The 19,634-nt window shown below is 42.0% G+C and overlaps 1 protein-coding gene across 2 annotated transcripts in view; it reads left to right on the forward strand.

Moving 5' to 3' along the window:
* dock11 (dedicator of cytokinesis 11) overlaps positions 1 to 19,634 on the forward strand; it is a 124,881-nt gene that overhangs the window by 48,416 nt on the left and 56,831 nt on the right. For both annotated transcript variants that reach the window (XM_080450692.1, XM_080450693.1), the window contains exons 17-26: positions 2,055 to 2,239; positions 4,920 to 4,985; positions 10,847 to 10,939; positions 13,715 to 13,838; positions 14,779 to 14,900; positions 15,204 to 15,287; positions 15,412 to 15,501; positions 16,717 to 16,838; positions 17,524 to 17,593; positions 18,593 to 18,718. In XM_080450692.1, coding sequence (XP_080306818.1) covers positions 2,055 to 2,239; positions 4,920 to 4,985; positions 10,847 to 10,939; positions 13,715 to 13,838; positions 14,779 to 14,900; positions 15,204 to 15,287; positions 15,412 to 15,501; positions 16,717 to 16,838; positions 17,524 to 17,593; positions 18,593 to 18,718 — 1,082 coding nt within the window. The remainder of the gene's footprint in view (positions 1 to 2,054; positions 2,240 to 4,919; positions 4,986 to 10,846; positions 10,940 to 13,714; positions 13,839 to 14,778; positions 14,901 to 15,203; positions 15,288 to 15,411; positions 15,502 to 16,716; positions 16,839 to 17,523; positions 17,594 to 18,592; positions 18,719 to 19,634) is intronic.

A 19,634-nucleotide genomic window follows, 5' to 3' on the forward strand; every position in this document is an offset into this window, starting at 1 on the left:
TATTTTCGACACACATCTAAGTATAAATCAGGCATCATGACGCCATCAAGGCCTGCCAAAATGACAAAAATGTGACTAAAGCTAAATTGAATTTTATTATCATATATTATGACTAAAACTAAACTAAATAAAAATGTGCTAAAAATTAAAATTAACACTGCCTACCATTTAGCCCCTGGAACATTGTTTACATTGTAAAGTAGAACGTCCGCGTTTGAAGATTATCATGACCCTTGTAGCGAAATAAAATCAACTCTGACAGTGTACAAATAGACGTACCACAAATGTTTAAACTCTGCAGCGTTCATTTGAGGATGTTTACTCTGCTCTAAGTTTGAGCAAGCGGCCTGTCTCTTGTGATTCGATTAAGAGCACTCAACACTAACGATTATAACTAGCAGAGTCTATCGAATCATGTGGATCTCAGGATCCACATGCGAACGCCGTGGCTCCAATGTGGATCTTGAACTTCATGTGGGCCAGTCTATGACGTCAGTCGTCTATGACATACATGTCTATGTATGTCATAGACATAAATTTGGGCAAGGTTTCAGCCCAATCAGAGCCCCATTGACTTACATTATAAAATGTAAGTGAAATATTGAAGAAAAAGTATAAAACATAATTATGTAATAAATGTGTGGCTGTACTTCTGTGGTCTACTGGCAGCAGGCGTGCACAAGAATTTTGGCACTGATCGTGGTTTGAGAGATTAGCTCTTATAGACTAGCCTCGGAAACCCAGGCTTTTTTTTTGTTACAAAAGAAAAAAAGCCTGGGGGAGCGATGCAGGAACGATGGTCTTGGACCTTGTTATCTCCTAACCAATCAGAGTGCAGAGGGGCGTCGCTCTAAATTTGGTGACGTCAGCGTGCTCCGTGCACAGGCCGAGGGGGGGAGGGGAGGGGAGGCGGGGACATAGATTGGTGAAGCAATAGGAAGCCACGCACAAATCCAGGCGGCTGTGTTTGGGTCCGCCCTTCAAGACCATGGATTGAGCTCGTAGCCTCAGGCTACTTATAGACAGACTCCTAGAGATTAGCTCTTATAGACAGCTAGACTCCTGCAGAGCCACTCAAGATAAAAACGTGGAACTTCCAGAACAAGTCTAATGGGCCGTTCACACCGAGCACCACAACTATAACGATAACTATAACTATATCGTTCAGCATTGTATTTTTTTAAGTGCCATTCACACTGAGCAATATAACTATAAAGATAACTATAACCATATTTTGTGTGTGTGAACTGTGAATTCTGCCAGCCACTTGACGATTTTTAAAACTATATTAGTTATATTTACTAGTCCTTACCCGGTGAAGTGCGCAGGCAAAATAATTACTGGTCTACCTTAAGTCAGTCCACCTTAAGGCCAGGAGCTGATTTCATTAGCTTGTTTACTCCGTGACATCATGTCTAATGGTGGCGAGCCAATAGCTTAGCGTTATTGTTATTATTAATACGGCGTCGCGTCCCCCCCACACACACACACACCGCACGCGTCCCGTCGTGTCGCGAATCCCCCCCCCCCCTGCGCACAGACACACGTAGTGATCATTCGTCCCATAGCTCGGGGGTCATCCCACTGCTGGGCAGCCGTAACCATGTCGACATTGTTTGACACAAAACCGCTAATAAACAGCTGAGATTAGGTGAAATCGAAAAACGGGCTTCGCAGTTGCGCTCAGATGGCAATGGTCAATGGCTATGTGCAAATTCAGATCAATTGCTCCAGCCACTGAGGAGAACCGGGCAGAACAATTTTGGCCTCACCATGACACCATGATGACAGAGGTTTGTCAAATTATAGGAGGATAGTGCTCAGTGTGAACGGCCCTTTAGATTGGCTCCATCTATGTACAGGAGCCAACAGAGTTATTGGACGAAACAGGGTACAACTGCATTGATCCCCAAGGGGCAATAACATGAGACTCATCATCACTGTCTACTTATGGGCTCTCTGGTTACCTCAATAACCCCCCGAGTGCCATATCTCACCGCTCCTCCTGACAACCACAAATCTCCTCTCCTCCATCCCCCCCCCCCCCCCCACAGACACGGTGACCTCCTCCTACATTCCCGTTAAGCCCTTCGAGGAGGGCTGCGAGAGGGTATCAGTGGAGATGGAGGAATTCCTCCCTGAAGAGGCCAAGTACAACTACCCCTTCACCACCTACAAGAACCACCTGTACATCTACCCCCTGCAGCTGAAATACGACAGCCAGAAGGCCTTCGCCAAGGTACAATCCACACACTGTTCATTTAACCACTTAAGCCCTGTCTTAACCCATTTAGACCGGGAAAGAATCTGTGTATTTTTTTGATTTCTTTGGTTATTCAAAAAAAGCAGATCGGTGCCGCGCTACAAGCTTGTAAATCAGCTATTTTTTAAAATCAAATCCTTGCTTCTGGGGGGTCCCTATTACAAAGTATTTTGAGATGGGGGTCCGCGGCCAAATACATATAATTTTGGGGGACCTTGACATGAAAAGGTTTGAGAACCACTGATATAGAAACATACAAGACATTTGTAGAATCCCCAGAAGCAAAGATTTGAGTTAAAACATTTCGCTTTAAAAAATTATATATTCCAAAGATTTGCACACATTTTCATGATTTAAAAAAAAATAGCAGATCTACAAGCTCATAGCGCGGGGCACTCGGTGCCGCGCTATGAGCTTGTATATCTGCTATTTTTGAATAGCCGAAGACATCTTAAAATGACACACAGAGGAGTTTCCCGGTCTTAAAGGGTTAAGCGCTTTTCACATGGGTTGCGGGACTACGTCTGCGTAGTGCGTGATCATTATAAGATGGCACCGTGCCATGCTCATTATAAGATGGCACCATTTCTGTCTACTCACTCTGTGTCTCACAGATGAGCGGTGGACAGTTCAGAAACCTGCCTAGTGTACCAGTGACATCATCAGTAGAGATGTTGTTTTTCAAAAGATTTCCTTTCTTTTTATTTATTGAGCAATTGCTTCTATTTTAGCATGCTAACTTTCCAGTAAGAGAAAGGCTGTAGTTTCCATTAGCTTTGAATACCCTTCGATAAGGGACAGGTACATTTTTAAAGAAGGGTACCCCTGGAGAAAATGTATGTGCCCTGATCTAAAATGTCATGACCCTCTCTTTGACTAAAAGAAAAAAGATTAACCCTCCCCGCCTATAGGAGTGTCACGATATATTGTCCCACGATAGCCTATCGTGGTATTAAAATGTGACGATAGGTATTGTCAAGATGTCATACTGTATCGTAATATTTTTAAAATTATTTTACCATGCATTTAGTAATGTAGGAAAGTGAAGATTTGTATTATATTTTATCGATGGTGGATACTGTTAATGTGCATGACAACAGAAAGGAAATTCAACTCAAGGATGACTTTAAGGGAGGTTTTAGTACATCAAGGTAAATACAGGCTTTTATTTGAGCCTGTATTTAGTTAGTACAAATGTTGTCAGTTACTTGGAAGTCGGATGTCAAGAACTTCCACAGAAATGGGAGTTAGAATTTCAAGGGAAACTGTACCGGTTTGCGGTTTACCTGGTTGAGTCATCCCAACCCCCCCCTCCCTGATTTTTTCTTCTCTTGTACATAGTTTCCACTCTTCATACCAGTAACCTGTAAGCTGATTGTATGACGTTCTGTATAGTAGTGTGTATATCTGTCTGTCTCTTACACTTATATGTCGTCATGATTTGTGTGCATGGGGATCTCATTTTAAACAAGCTTAGTGCTTTATGAGTCTTCCAGTTTAGTAGACCTTGTATTGTGAATTTGTAGGCCTACTTCCATGTACTGTTGTTCTCATGTCTTACTAAATAAAGTACATCAATCAATCAATCATACATATGTTGCAATGAATCAGTTAACATGATATTAATATGGAAGGTTAAGAGAACAGAATAAGGGCAACCATGGGAAAGGAATGGATCAGTGGTTCTCAATCTTTTCTGAGCTCTGGACCACTAGCATATCTCAGTTAAATAATGACTGTTAAGGGCTTGATTCACCTCGAATTAACAAATTAAATTAAGGCCTTAACAGTCATTATTTAATTTCAAGCTTTTTTTTTTTAACATCACACCCATATCCCCCCTCCCAACACAACAAAAATCCCCAGGTTGATTCTCAGTCAGGGTGGTGGTCCCTGGTTCATAATCAGTTGAAAACCCATGGCCTACATGTAACAATTAGGCTATCAATTATGGCCTGATGATTCTGGTTTTACTTCCAAATTAATCACATGCACAGAATTACTTCAAATGATTATGAATATCCAGTTATAAATTGGTCATTGTAACCTACCCGGTGTATGTAATTCTATGAGCAACAAAAACACACTTAAAAGAGGATATCTCTGTGTTGAAAATTGGGATAATGCATCTCTCTAATATGCCTTACACCTGTTGAAGTGTTGCTCTGAGACACTAGCCTCGATCTCCAGGTTTTTATTTTTTTATTTTTGCTAAAAAATAAAAGCCTGGTGTGTTTCATTTCCCCAACCAACCAGAGTGCAGTGGGCGTCGCTCCAAATGTTGTGTTGACGGGGCGGGGGCTGACGGACAGATCGGTGAACCAATGGGATCGGGCGCATTCTTTCTCCGCTGATTTTAAACCCGCCCCTCTAGACAAGAAATCAGACAAGCTAGGGCAGCCTACTGAGACACTGAGAGCAAGTAGACAGCAATGGTGCCATCTTATAATGATCATCAGTGAGGACCCATTATATGAAGATACAGTAAAGAAATTAGGGAAGTGCTCCTTAAGTGCTACAAATGAATAGGATATCAGGTAAACATCAAACCTAGCATCTGTCTAACTCCCTTTGGCTGTGTACATGCATATTTCACTGTGCGTATTGATGGAGTGACCTACTGTTTTTCGCCCCCTCCCTCCCTCCCTCCCTCCAGGCGAGAAACATAGCTGTCTGCATCCAGTTCCGAGACTCCGATGAGGAAGGCGCCTCTCCCCTGAAGGTGAGTTTGAGATGAAGTGTAGAGATTATAAGACGATGATGCTTACCGAGTTTGCTGTGACATACCGTACCTTTCCCAGGTAAAGGGACAGTTTCAAAGGAACTATATATGTTGAGGTGAATTGGTTATTGGCAAAAAAAAGAAGAGGATACTAACTCAGCCACTGAGTCAAACCCAGGTCTCCGGCGCATGGGCCAAAATTTCTACTGCTGAGCTAAGGCGGAACAACTGCTTGGGCAGGGGAGATATTGCACTTTGATCTTCAGGCAATACCACTTCTCAACTTCTGTTCCTACCCAAACACAAATGTCTCAATAGAAAATAACTACCGCAATTGTGTTAGTTATATTGTATTAACATACTCTACCATACAGATTGCTGGGTCAATCTAATAGTTTTATTCACACAAAACTTCAAGATTGCAGCTTTAAAGCCTGCCATGGCATACGCTCAAATATTCTTACTACCAATGAAAGGGGGAACAACTTGTTGTCAATTAAAATAAACTTTAGTTGTTCCAAGTGGAGTTAACAATTTTGGGGTAATTAAGGATGATCCCAAACGTATCCACAGCACGCTTATTAACACTGGCTGAATGGCTGCATCATGTACAGTCATTTAATGCATATTGGACTAGTAGTTGGTTTTGGTATTCAGTCAAAGTTCTGTACCCAGAGTCCGTATTGGATTCACTCAGCGCATCGTACGACATCACTTAGACATGCTGTACATGAACTAAGAACAGATTGGTGCCAGAAAGGAAAACACTGGGAAACCTTCTACGTTTCCCGTGATGGACCATGATTGGTGATTAACTGCATACAACATATATAACAGGATGTAACGGTTTGTGACGATCCAGTACAATTAATGTCATGTAAGAAGAAAGATCAGGCACGTAAAAAAAAGTGAGCTGACACTCCCAAAAAGTGAGAGGACACAAAGTAGCAGTCAAACTGCACCCAGAGCAGCAAGGGAAGGAGAAAGGAAACGCTTACAGAAGCTGGTTATTACTGCTGGCAAGGGGAGATAACAAATGGTCTCTCTCTCTCTCTCTCTCTCTCTCTCTCTCTCTCTCTGTCTCTCTCTCTCTCTCTGTCTCTCTCTCAAGAGGGCCCTCTCTTTCTTTCTCTTTTTTTACAGCACATGTCAAATATTTGTGGGTGGAAACAGTCATCAAACGACTGCAGACTCCTTTATTTTTTTTCCAGCGGAAAAAGATAGAAATAGTCAGACTTGAATTGCCATAGCATTTGCCCTCCATGAGCTTCAAACGGTGCCTTCTTAAAGATTAGCACGTATCTGCACGTGTGTGTGTGTTTTTTTGTCCAACAATGCTCGGGCTTGCCCCAGGCAGATTAAGTTGCTTACCAACAACATGGCAGCTCACCTCTCACAAGATCGAATCAGTAAGTCGCAGGAAGTTCCTGGACTTTACACAACACAGGATCTGATTGAGAGGAAAGAATTCTTTTGTGGGTTTTGGGTACAGGAGCTGCAACAGAATGGTTCATGTATTTTCATATTCCAGACATTCATATTATGAATGTCTGGAATATGAAAATAAGCCCCCTTTCCACTGCAGCTTAAGCACCACACCACACCACACCACACTGCATCAAAATATCTACCGTTTCCATTACACAAAAGTACCCCCTCTCAAATCCACAGGTATGAGTAGCAGACTCCGATCATTGCACTCATTTGTAATGTAAACATAGATGGAGGTCATTGCTTTTTGTCTAACAATGTAATGTAAATGAGTGGCCAACTGTCCTGTATACAAATGCAAATCACCTGTGCACATGCGGGTGAACCATTTGGTTCGGTATGAACCAAATGGATCCTTATAACTGTGATTATAATACAATATAAATTATAATGTATTACAACTATGCTAATTATAATACACTAAAATGGATTATAACTGATTATAATACAATATCAATTATTATAATTTATTACAACTATGATAATTATAACACACTATAATAGATTGCAACTGTGTTACAACTGTAATACACTATAAAGTAGTATAATGTTTTACAACTATGATAATTATAAAACACTATAATAGATTACAACTGTGATCATAATACACTATAAAGTAGTATAATGTTTTACAACTATGATAATCATAATACACTATAATAGATTATAACTGTGATTATAATACACTATAAATTATTATAATGTTTTACAACTATGATAATTATAACACACTAGAATAGATTTTAACTGTAATCTTTAAAGTATTATAATGTTTTACAACTATATCCTGTTCTAAATAAAATGTCGGTGAGTGATCAGTCATTATGAAGTGTTTGGCCCTGTTTGGCCTAGCTCAGACCTACCCAGGACTGGGTACTTTTAAGGCACCAGTTTAGTACCACTTACACACCACTCTACCCACTTCATTGTAGTGGAAACAGAGGCACAAGTGGACGGTGTGGTGTGGGGTAGGGTGAGGCCATGCGTATGGAAAGCCGCCTATATATGACTGTGTTGTCTTTGAGACCGGTTCCGAGATAGAAACTGTACAGTAGCTATCAGCTGCAGGCTATTTTCTGTTTTTGTTGAATTACATTTTTGTTGTTTTAATGTTTTGCTTTTGAGCCCTTATTCAGAAGTATGCAGTGCTTTGTTTATCCCGAAGATATTATCTGCCTTATTACTGTAACAGATTCTCTACTTTTCAGTGCAGTCAGTACAGCACACAGACGCGACCCAGACATACTGTATATGACAGGTTATTAACAACACAGTCACTATGTGACCTATTTTATATTCAGCAACATTAATTACAATGTGTGCTGTCTCTGGGCAGAAAAGGGATGGATGGAAAAGGTCTGGAAGCCCACATGAAGTATGCAGCTGTGGTTCTCAACCTTTTCAGGCTGTGACTCCCAAAATAATCATATTTGAACTGGGGACCCCCCAAAATAATATTTGAACTGGGGACCCCCCAAAATAATATTTGAACTGGGGACGCCCCACCCTGACAAGCACTTGGAATTGTAGGAATTGATGCATTACATTTAGTTTGACACGGTTCCACAGATAAATATTGTGAAAATAGCTCTACATAAGCTCACAACATCTCGTGCTGCGAGGCGTTGTGAGCTTGTAGATCAGCTATTTGCTAATATTTTGCCTCTTATTTTATTTGACAATTTATGTTTGACCAGTTTTTATCATATAGTAGTATTGTATATACCGTAGTATTGTTTATTACTTTTGATGCAGTAATGATATTTTTTCATTTAATTTAATTTAATTAAAAAGGTCTTAAAAGTCCTTACATTGACACTTTACTGTCACCCCCCCAAAAAAAAAAGAAAATCATGTGGGGACCCCCCTGGGGGTCCCGACCCACAGGTTGAGAACCACTGCTGTACAGTATACAGAGCAAGTATGAACAGGACTATCACTGCCACTGACTGTCTGATACGATCCCAACCAGACCCTCCTAGTAGTCAAAGCCCAAGCCCTCATCCCTAGTCACTGGATAGGTAATCTGAGCTACCATCGCACGGCCACTTCCACTTATTATTACATTGAGTCTCCACTCCCCCTCCACCCACCAGTCTGCACAACACACACCCACAACACCACCTGCCAAATCCACTTCAAGATCTCAAACAACAGATCTGGGCTGAGATCCATGCCGGCAGGGCCCCCCAGTGCTTCTTCCATATGGGACCTGAGAACCTGAACGTGGCCCTCACTCAGAGCTTCTCACATCCTATAATGCCCTCTCTCATCCTCTTCTAGTTACTCCAGTAGTTTCCTTATGAACAAAATGGGCTCTATGCACAGCAGCCATATTGGAAAGAAAATTGGGCCTCTTCCTTATATTACTTCCTTCCCAGGTGTTATCAATGATTCTGATTAAGGCTCTGTTCTGGTCAAACAGAGTCAGGGTGCTGATATTGTGCATGTTGGCTCACTTGAAACTCTGCTTCACCAGTGGGTCTCAAAGTGTGGTCCAGGGACCCTCATGGTTCCTTTAGGGGGTTCCAAATGGCCCCTTACAGGTGTGTAACTCTGAGAGTGTACAAATGGAACCAAATGGTAAGGGTCCATTTGGTTCCATTTGTACACTCTCAGAGTTATGGGGGTCCTTGAAATTAAAAATAATTTGGGAACCATTAATTAACTCTCTCAGTGCCAAGAGTATTTTCATAAAGTACTCCCCCAGTGCCAGCAATTTGCGTTTTCTTTTTTTTTTAATTTTGTAATTTTTCATTCAAATAAATGATCTGATTGGGTTTTTAAACCCATAATACAGTTCTACCAGTAGAGAGCAACAAATCGACACATTGATGACCTCGCTGGCTCACTCGCCCCCTCCCAAACAGGCTCACGTCACATCCGGTCATAACCGGATGTTGACATTTTCGACAATCGTTGATCGGGCTAAATTACGATGCGATACACGACTACGATGACTGATCGTCACCCAGACCAAAGAGAGTAGACGTGGACCTCTCCGTTCACTTTTTATACCGTGTGAAAAACCGTGACTTTCCCTATTCTGGCCGAAAATGACAGCGGGAAAAAAAATGAGAACCGGAAACGGAATCTGCGTCATGAAACCGGAACCCAATGAGTCTGAAGGAGTCAGGAAGCGAAAGTGATCATGAAAAATAAACAGAATAGCGCGACCACAGTCAAAAGTAAAAACTCGGGATTTCTCGTGCTGGCACGGAGGGTACTCGGGAAAAACTCGGGATATCTCGGGGCGTGGCACTGAGAGAGTTAAATGGAACAGAGCCTTCATTAGTATCATTGGTAACACCTGTGAAGGAAGAGGCCCAATTTCTTTCCAATATGACTGCTGTGCATAGAGCCTATTCTCTCATCAGTAAACTCCCAATAAACTCCCAGACTTGTCACCCCGACCAGCACTGGTCCTTGTTGTTCATTATAGGGATGACCATACTAATCAGTGTCCTAATTAAGGGTTTCAGCTGAGTCGTGTTGAGCTCACTTCTTCCGTTCGTCGCTCCTTATTAATCTCATGCTACACTGACCTGGTCAAGCTTGAGCTCAGCAGCACACAGACTCTCTGTTTCCCACAGGACCGCTCTTTACAGCAGGAGGCTGCTCACATGCACTTTATATAGCTTTGACAGTGCAGTGTTTCCCCCGCTAGCACTGGGGCACTATGTCGGTTTTCAGCCTGTTGGTCAGTCTGTCCGGGGCGGGACCTAAGAAGATGGCTCGAAATGTACTGGCTGGATTGCCAATGGGATTTGCTGTGCACCTTCAGGCTACCTGAAGGATGAACCCTAATGATTTTGATGACCCCTTGTCAGTAGTGCCACCCTTAGGCCAACATTTCCACTTCATACAAGATACCTCAAAATGTAATAGGCAGATTGCAGGATGCACCCGACTGATTTTGGTGACACCATGGCCTTCCTTCCATTGAATATACAATATACGCATCCCCCCTGCAGCAAATCTTTTTAATATAGTATCAAAACCAGTTTAACCAATGTGACCCAAATGTTTACTTAGGCTATTCGAAAATAGTAACTCTAAAAGCTCACAACGTGTCGCAATGCAACGTGTTGTGAGCTTGTAGATTGTCTATATTTGAAACATTTTGAAGACGTGAAGACAATACATTTCAGATGGGTGTGGTCGGTGGCCAAATAGATATCAATGTGGGTGTACCACTGTTCTAAGATGCTTGCTTTTTATCCAAGGGAAGCAGGACCATATGCCAACTCTTATTTCCTCTATTGTCCACACACACACACAGATTGCTGAACAGTTGCTCACCGTCATGCCCTGACTGTCACAAGGCCCTGAGGCCGATGACTGACTGGTGTGCTTTGCTTGTGTTTCAGTGCATCTACGGCAAGCCGGGAGAGTCACTCTTCACCAGCAGTGCCTACGCAGCCGTCTTGCACCACAACCAGAACCCGGAGTTTTATGATGAGGTGAGGCCACTTCCTTTTAACCCTGAGTTGATCTCTCCTATTAGCTGCTAACGCCTCTCATGTTCACGGCAGAGACTTGTCAACATATCGTTTAGTTGGTGTCGGGCAGAAACTTTGCATCCCCATATTTCATCTTTTTATGTTATTTAAAAAAAAATATATATATTTTTTATTAATGCCCTAATATATACTTTGTCGTATGACAGTGTCGTGCTAAAGCAGCAAAAATAGTTAATCTGCAAGTTCACAATGTGCCACATCGCAATGCATTGTGCAACTTGTAAATTGGCTATTTGCATTGATTCTTTTAAGATTTAGAAAATCTTTGCATATAGTGTTGAAAGTGGTTAAATCTCAGTTCTGTCTGAGTTACGTCCCTTATTATGAGCATCTATTATATCAATGATTATGTATATGACCCTGCAAAATGTCTGTTAGTCTTAATAATTATTGAACCAATACAAATTGTTAAAAAGGGCTTGTGACTAAATTATCACTACATTGATCAATTTGAACACAGGTAATTCTTTCCCAATTTCCTGAACATTTCCGGAAAGTGACTAAATTAAACCTCACGTATCAAGTCTCCTCATAACATGACTAGAAATGATGAAGAGAGGCTATTAAACACTTAAACTCTCTAGACGCAACGCGCTGTGAGCTTGTAGATCGGCTTTTTTGGGCTAATGTTCGCCCCCAGAATATGGATGCTGGCGTCCAAGTGGTTAACTCAGAGTGAACGTTCAGAGGAGGTGCTGCAGATTTGCAGTAGTTATGCGTCACCGAGCGGCTCTGCTCTTCCTGTATTGCAGTGCTCTCTCCAACACCCTGCAGTCTTAACTTCCTGTTTTTAACGCACGTTGTTACTCTGTGTTCACGTTGTTCAAAGTCCATCAACCGTCAGCCTATGAATCTGTCTCAATGCACGGCTGCAAACTCACCCAAGCCTAGCGTCAGGGACCCCGACACACACACACACACACACACGCACGCACGCACGCACGCACGCACGCACGCACGCACGCACACACACACACACACACACACGCACGCACGCACACGCACACTCACACGACTATAAAATGGATTAGAATCTTAAGCGATCCCTCACACATGAGTACACACAAGCACGCACGAACACACACACACACACACACACACACACACACACACACACACACACACACACACACACACACACACACACACACACACACACACACAATGGCTCACTTAGGGTCTGTTAATTGGGTCTGGCTGCTATGTGGATTTTCCTCCACGTGCTTAATCCACCAGCCTGAACGGGGGCCCAGAACACCCAGTGTTCCAACTCACACAGTCATAGTTAACACAGTACTTCCTTCATAATGTGTCATCTCTACAGCAGTCGTTCTCAAAACGTTTTCATGTCAAGGACCCCCAAATCAATATGTATTTGGCTGCGGACCCCCCATCTGATTCTATAAATATTTTGTACCAGGGACTCCCATATAAGATTTGTAATACATATTCCATATTTCTTTGAAAATATGAATTTGATGCTATGTTGACTAATTTTGCTGGAGACCCCCTGGAACCCCCTCAAGGACCCCCGGGGGGGTCCCTGGAACCCACTTAGAGAACCACTGCTCTGCAGGCTGTTAGTTGCTTTGGGACGCGTGCCTGCGAGAATATATAAGCTGGACAGCCAATAACACGAGTGACACACGCCTAGCTCATAACTACATTGAAGAGTCCTGATGCTGATTCACTTTCTTAGTAACTTGTGTGGAAATGGGTCTTTACTAGAATGTGACTGGGCTTGACTGCAGAGCCATGTGTCATTTCCCGTGCCTGAAACATTTTTTACATGCTGTTGCCCCCTTGTGGCGAAGATGAGCTGAGCCCTTTTTTACCCACTTGGTAGTTAAAAGGTGTACTTTTTGACTTGGTCTGCTTCTTTTTTCCCCTCTACACCAAAACTCTTTGCCGGAAATAGCCGATATAGCTTGTAGATTGGCTATTTTCATCTTAATGTTCACCTATTTTCTCAGAATGTTTGCCTTTAATTACACATGCGGCCAGAATAAGGACGCTATAGGGTTCATGTGGTTAAAGTTTTTGGTATTTTTTGCCTAGTGACTTCCTAACGGCACTTTTACTTAATGTCAGTTGTATTTCTGGGTACTAAATCCTAAATATGTGAGCAGTGATTCACTCTTTTTTTTACCAAACCAATGCAGACTTTATGTGGGATCACACAGTAGGTACATTATCATTGTGATCTAACCCAGTGGTTCTCAAAGTGGGGTCCGGGGACCCCCAGGGGTAATTGAGGGGGTTCCAGGGGGTCCCCAGCTAAATCATGGATAGGAACCAAATGGACCCTGACGGGTCCATTTGGTTCCATTTGTACACTCTCAGAGTTAAATTAACATTGATTTTACAATATGAATTGGGGTCCCAGAGATATAAATGCCATTAAATGGGGGTCCGTAGCCTAATGCATGTCAAACTGGGGTCCTTGAAATTAAAGTGGTTGAGAATCACTGCTAGAGCCGTAAAAAATAATCTTCTCTTATGGGGGTCCCTGGCATATATTTTCAAATGGGGGTCCGCGGGCTAGTAAGTGTCAATTTGGGGGTCCTTGACATGAAAAAGTTTGAGAACCACTGATCTAATCTAAGCTCATAATAAGGGGTGTAGTAACACAGATGGGATTGAGATTTCTCAGGGGAAGTGAGGCCGACATAACATTGCATTGCACCTGACCGGTCCCTTCAATTTGGGTTCCAGGTCAAGATTGAGCTGCCCGTCCATGTGCACGACAAGCACCACATCCTCTTCACCTTTTACCACATCAGCTGTGAGATCAGCAGCAAGCCCAGCACCAAGAAGAGAGAGGGAGTGGAGTCACTGGGTAAGTGCATGTTTTTTTTTCTTGTTTCTTTTTTCTTAACCCATTAAGACCGGGAACGCATCTGTGACTGTCATTTTAGATTTCTTTGTATATCATTTTAGATACACAAGCTCACAACGCGGCACTTTTGTGAGCTTGTAGATCTGCTATTTAAAAAAAAAAATGAAAATTTCTGTGTATATATTTTTAAAGCGAAAGTCTTGTAAAATATTTAGTTCCAGGGACCCGCCAGAAGCAAAGATTTGAGTTACAAATGTTCGCATTAAAAATATATATGTTCAAAGATTTGCACAAATGTTCACATTTTTTCAAAAATAGCAGATCTCATAGCGCGGCACTCGGTTATAGCTGAAATCTAAAAGGACACAGATGCGTTCCCGGATAAATATAGAATAGCCCCAAAAGAATTATCCCCCCTTTTCTCCTCAATTTAGTTGTTATCCTAATTCATTCCTCCCCACACACATTTCTGTGTTGTCACTGCCTGTTGTATCCTACTGACTCACCTGCCAGTGAGGACGTAGAGTCTTCACCAATATCACCCTCCACGCCTTCCCTCCCCCGAATACGAGCCAATTGTGTTCGCATAGACGCCCGACAAAACCGGATGCACCACAGTGGATTCGAACCCACAACCTCTTGTGGTGGTGGGCAGGGACTTTACCACTGTGCCACCCGCGCTCCGCTGTGCCGTGCACATCGTGTGCCGTTGGTGATAAAAGAAAGAGCACAATAGCGCTTCAAAAAACATACAGAAAGATATCACTGAGGATAAAAAAGACAAGGACGCCCCTAAGGCTTAGTGCAGTATCTGAATGTATGCATACCTTCATGGGTGTTCATGTATACTTGGTGTTATTGAAAGTGTGTGTACATGCGTCTGGGTGTGTGCACGTGACCCAGTGTCCCTAACGGTCCTGTCCCGCCTCCTGTGTTCCAGTGGGCTTCTCCTGGATCTCACTGCTGAACAGTGGCAGGATGCAGTCCACAGAGGTCCAGCTGCCGGTGGCCGCCACCCTGCCGCCTGGATACCTTGGGGACAAGAGTCATGAAAACAAGAAGGTACCGCTCTCTATTGGGCCCCAAGTATGAGTGTCAAGAAGTGATGTAACCAGGGTGGTAGTACTTTATAGAAATGATCGTTTATAAGTCATTTAGAAGCTAATAGTTAATGATGAACTATACATAATTTTGTTGTAGTTCATATTGTACAAATGATTTATGATGGTAAAAGTAATCTATGAATGACAAATTATTTCTTAATACTTAATCATAATTTACCAATCATTTGTTAATGCATGTCAATGACAGACGTGCTGGACAGTTCAGTTTCTCACATTATACCTGGCCTCTGTTTTTGAACAGTCGCAACCAGATATCAGGTGGGTAGAAAATGCCAAGCCTCTGTTCAAAGTGAGGACCCACGCAGCATCGACGATATACGCTCAGGTACAATGCGTCACATACACACACACACACACACACACACACACACACATACACATACACATACAGTATGGTTCACAAGAATGGCTCATATTTATATTTATTCATGTTTATTGTTTCTCTGCAGGACCTGCATCTACACAATTTCTTCCAGCACTGCCAGCTGATGAGGACAACATCAGAGGCCAACCCAGCAGAACTCATCAAATATCTAAAGGTGAGAGGAGACACAGGGAGTGTGTTCAATTATCTGTCTGTCCCAGTGGCCCATTAATATGGTCACCAATGATGGGTAAAGAACAGTGTACAGCACATGCAGTGCTAGTAGAAATACCCTGACAATTCTGATGCACACAGATTCATGATCATCAAGAAGGAAAATGTTACTTTAAAGTTCTACTTTAATGTCCAAGATTTACTGCCTGGTATTGTCCTTCTAATCATTAGAAGGACAATACCAGGCAGTAAATCTTGGACATTAAAGTCGTCTAATACGTGAGGGCTGGGAGCCGTGTTTTTTAAATAAATGTTCTGGAAAACAAAAAAAGTTGACCCCCTCACGCATTAAAAGGATAATATCAGTCAACAGAACCTGAATGTGTGTTTTTATGTTCATTGGGTTTATATACAGTATACTGTAGGAGGGGGCGTGTCTGATAAAATTATTATAAAATATCTAAATGACTCAAGCAACTTAAAAACTCTCTGGGGTGCACACAACAGCCAGAGTAGACGTTAAAATGACACCAGGGCCCAGACGTGTGTTAATTTTAAATACTAACTCATACTGTACCTAAGCATTACCAGACTAACATTGCCTAAACTGAACCAGCTGCAAGCTACAGTATAACCATTATGATTGTCCCAGACCGACAAAATGGTGCTGATGATGGAGGAATGCATTATGGGTAGTGCTGAAGTCATGTGAAGTTGCCCCATACTGACCTCTTCTTTGCTTTCTATTTTCTACCCTTCATATCAGTGGAGGACATTTTATGAAATTGGTACAGGACAAATGCGACCCATTCTGAAACAAATCTAAGGTCTTGAAAATGTTGGGGTAGTTCTACAACTTTTCCCCCAAAGTGCAGTTTAATAGTAAGATACTAACCTAAATGCCTAAATGTCGCGCCTTTAACTATAAGATAATTTCAGCTGAATGTTTAAACTTAAACCCTATATACTTGGTTGACCAGGGTCCCCAGGGATCTGTACTTGGTCCCCCCTTTTTTCTCCTCTACACTAAATCACTTTACTGAAAATAGCCGATCTGCAAGCTCACAATGCGTCGCAACGCATTTTCACAGAATATTAGCCTATTTTCACATGCCCAGAATAGGGACGCTAGGGTTTTTTGGGGGTCATTTGACCTCTGCCCCCATGCTTAATTCTGATAACCATACGGCCGCTTCACTCTTTGCCCTCTCCCCAGTGCCTGCACGCCACAGAGACTCAGGTCATCATCAACTTCCTGCCGATGGTGCTGATGCAGCTGTTTGAGGTCCTCACCACGGCGACCAAAGAAGCCCACGACATCGCCGTCAACTCTCTGCGGTCGGTCGGGGGGTTTGAGGCGCTCATGCACACAGTCCTGAGTCTCAACAGCTAGACTTCAGATTGAATATCTATTAACCACTTTAAACCCTATACTGTATATACTTCGTTGACCGGGGTCCCCCAGGGATCCGTACTTGGTCCCCTCCTTTTTTTTTTAGCTCTACACCTAATCTCTGAAAATAGCTGATCTGCAAGCTGACGACGCGTTGCATTGCGAATTTGCGATGCGCTGTGAGCTTGTCGATCTGCTGTTTTTGCTGAATGTTTGTCCATTATACCCAAATGTACACCTACTATGACATGCCCAGGATGCTAGGTTTCATGCGGATAAACATTAGTATAATAGTTACAAAGCACACACATGTTTACATGTATCTTATATTCACATGAGGCGGGTCATTGTAACCGATTAAAACCAGGAAAGCATCTGTGTCAGTTTAGAATAGCGTCGGCTATTTAAAAATAGCAGATCTACAAGCTCACAGCGTGTCACTTCGTGCTGTGAGCTTGTACATCTGCTATTTTTTTTAAAAAATTAAAAAATCTTGAAAGTGTGAGAACTACTGATTTAGAAGGCATTTGTAGAATCAGGTCCTCAGGTCTTAATGGGTGTTAAGATGCTGTAAATGGCACTGCAGTTGTATGTTTTCAGTGACCTTATCCCATGCTCTGAACCCCTCAGGGTGATCATTCACATCGTGTCCCGGTGTCACGAGGAAGGCATCGAGCACTACCTCCGCTCGTTCCTCAAGGTGCAGTAACACCAATCACTCTCAAATCAACACCTTTCCAATTAAACACCTTCATTTTTAGGCAAATAAACCTTTTTCACAGCAGCCGCTTTGACATGAAATGGAATGTTAAACACAGGTGGTACCGGTGATACTAATGAAGGTTGTGTTCCATCCAGGTCAAACAGAGTCAGGGGGCTGCTATACTGTGTATGTTGGCCCACTTTGGCTATTCAAAAATAGCAGATATACAAGCTCATAGCGCGTCACTTAGTGCCACGCTATGAGCTTGTATATCTGCTATTTTTTTTAAATCATGAACATTTGTGCACTTTTTTTTACTCAAAACTTTGCGTCTGGGGGTCCCTGGAACAATATTTTGACTTGAGGGTCGGCCGTCAAATACATATAATTTTGGGGGTCCTTGACATGAAAAAGTTTGACAACCACTGATATATAGTAGCATAAGTTTTTCAGAAAACTGTTAGGATTTAGAAGAAGATTGTAGAATCGTCTTATTGGGAGTATTGAGAGTCCAAAATGTTTGGTCGTTGTGATTCCCGGACCCTCAGATAGTTCTAGTTACATGTCAAATTGATTTAGATACGATGATAATATACAAACCGATTCTTTAAACATCTCAACTTTTAAAAGTGCGTCACAAATGGTCTTTTCTGCTGCAAGTCCAATGCACTGCTAGTGTTTGATGCTAACATCCGGGAACTATTGAGCTTCCATGATCTGGACATTTCTGTACAATTGTTTTGCCACTCTAAATATAAAAACTGTATTTGTATCATCGGTAATACCTGTGTTTACCCTACTATTTCGTGTCAGTATTGCTGCTGTGAAAAACGGCCTATTGTTTTGGAAAATCATTGTCACTGAGCATAATTTTGTCGCCACTGACGCCATTGGAAAAATTCAATTGTCATGCAAACTTTAACGTTAACGTCTGTGGCTTACGGTCCTTCCTGTTTGTACTGATGTGTGTGTGTGTGTGTTGCTTTGTCTTCTCAGTATGTGTTCATGACCATCAATCCTGCGCCAGGGAACCCTGGGAGAACCCACGAGGTGCTGGCCACCGCCGTCACAGCCATACTCAAACAGACGGCTGACTTCAACACCAGCAATAAATTGCTAAAGGTGTGTGTGTGTGTGTGTGTCTCTGTGTGGTTTTATATATTTGTCTTTGTTAGTTTTCTTTTTAAATCTGCTATACTATACAGTGTCAGTTCATTTCGCTCTGCCTTTGCCAGTTTGTCGTTCTGCACATTGTGGTTTGAAATTGCAATACCAACCTTAAACGACAGAGGGCACTGTTGTATTTTGCAAGCACTTGAGGTATGCAGGGCTATTCTTCAAAAGAGCACTGGTGGAAAGTAACATACATGTACTCAAGTACTGTACTTAAGTACAATTTTGAGGTATTGGAGTATTTCTCATTTTCAATACTTTTACTTCTACTCCACATCTCAGAGGAAAATAGTGTACTTTTACTCCACAATTATCTGAAAACCTTAGTTACTAGTTACTTTGTAGATTTTGATTATTATTATTAAAAAACATACATTAACCACTTCAGACCTAGGCTATATATACTTTGGCTATTTGAAAATAGCCGATCTACAAGCTCACAACGCGTCGCTTTGATACGCGTTGTGAGCTTGTAGATCTGCTATTTTCAAAGGATTTTATACATACACGTGTGAAATGGGACATGGTGCATAATGAGTTATTTTACTTTTAGTACTGAAGTATATTTTGATGCCAATACTTTCGTACTTTTACTCAAGTAAATTTTGAATACTGGTACTTTTATTGTAACAAAGTATTTCTACAATGTAAGTAGAAATGTAAGTACAAAATGTGAGTAGTACTTCTTCCACCACTGCAAAAAAGGAGCAAGGTTCTGCCTATTCAATATGTCCTCATCAACAGTGTTCTGGAACTGCATGCCTAAGGCACATTTCTCCTGCTTGCCTGCTTACTCAGAACTGTGTTTTACTGTGTACTGTAGATACATGGTGAATCTCCATCTCTTTCACGAATCAGGCAATTC

The sequence above is a fragment of the Gymnoscopelus braueri genome, assembly GCF_963280865.1.
Source record: "Gymnoscopelus braueri genome assembly, chromosome: 15".
Classification (NCBI taxonomy): Eukaryota; Metazoa; Chordata; class Actinopteri; order Myctophiformes; family Myctophidae; genus Gymnoscopelus; species Gymnoscopelus braueri.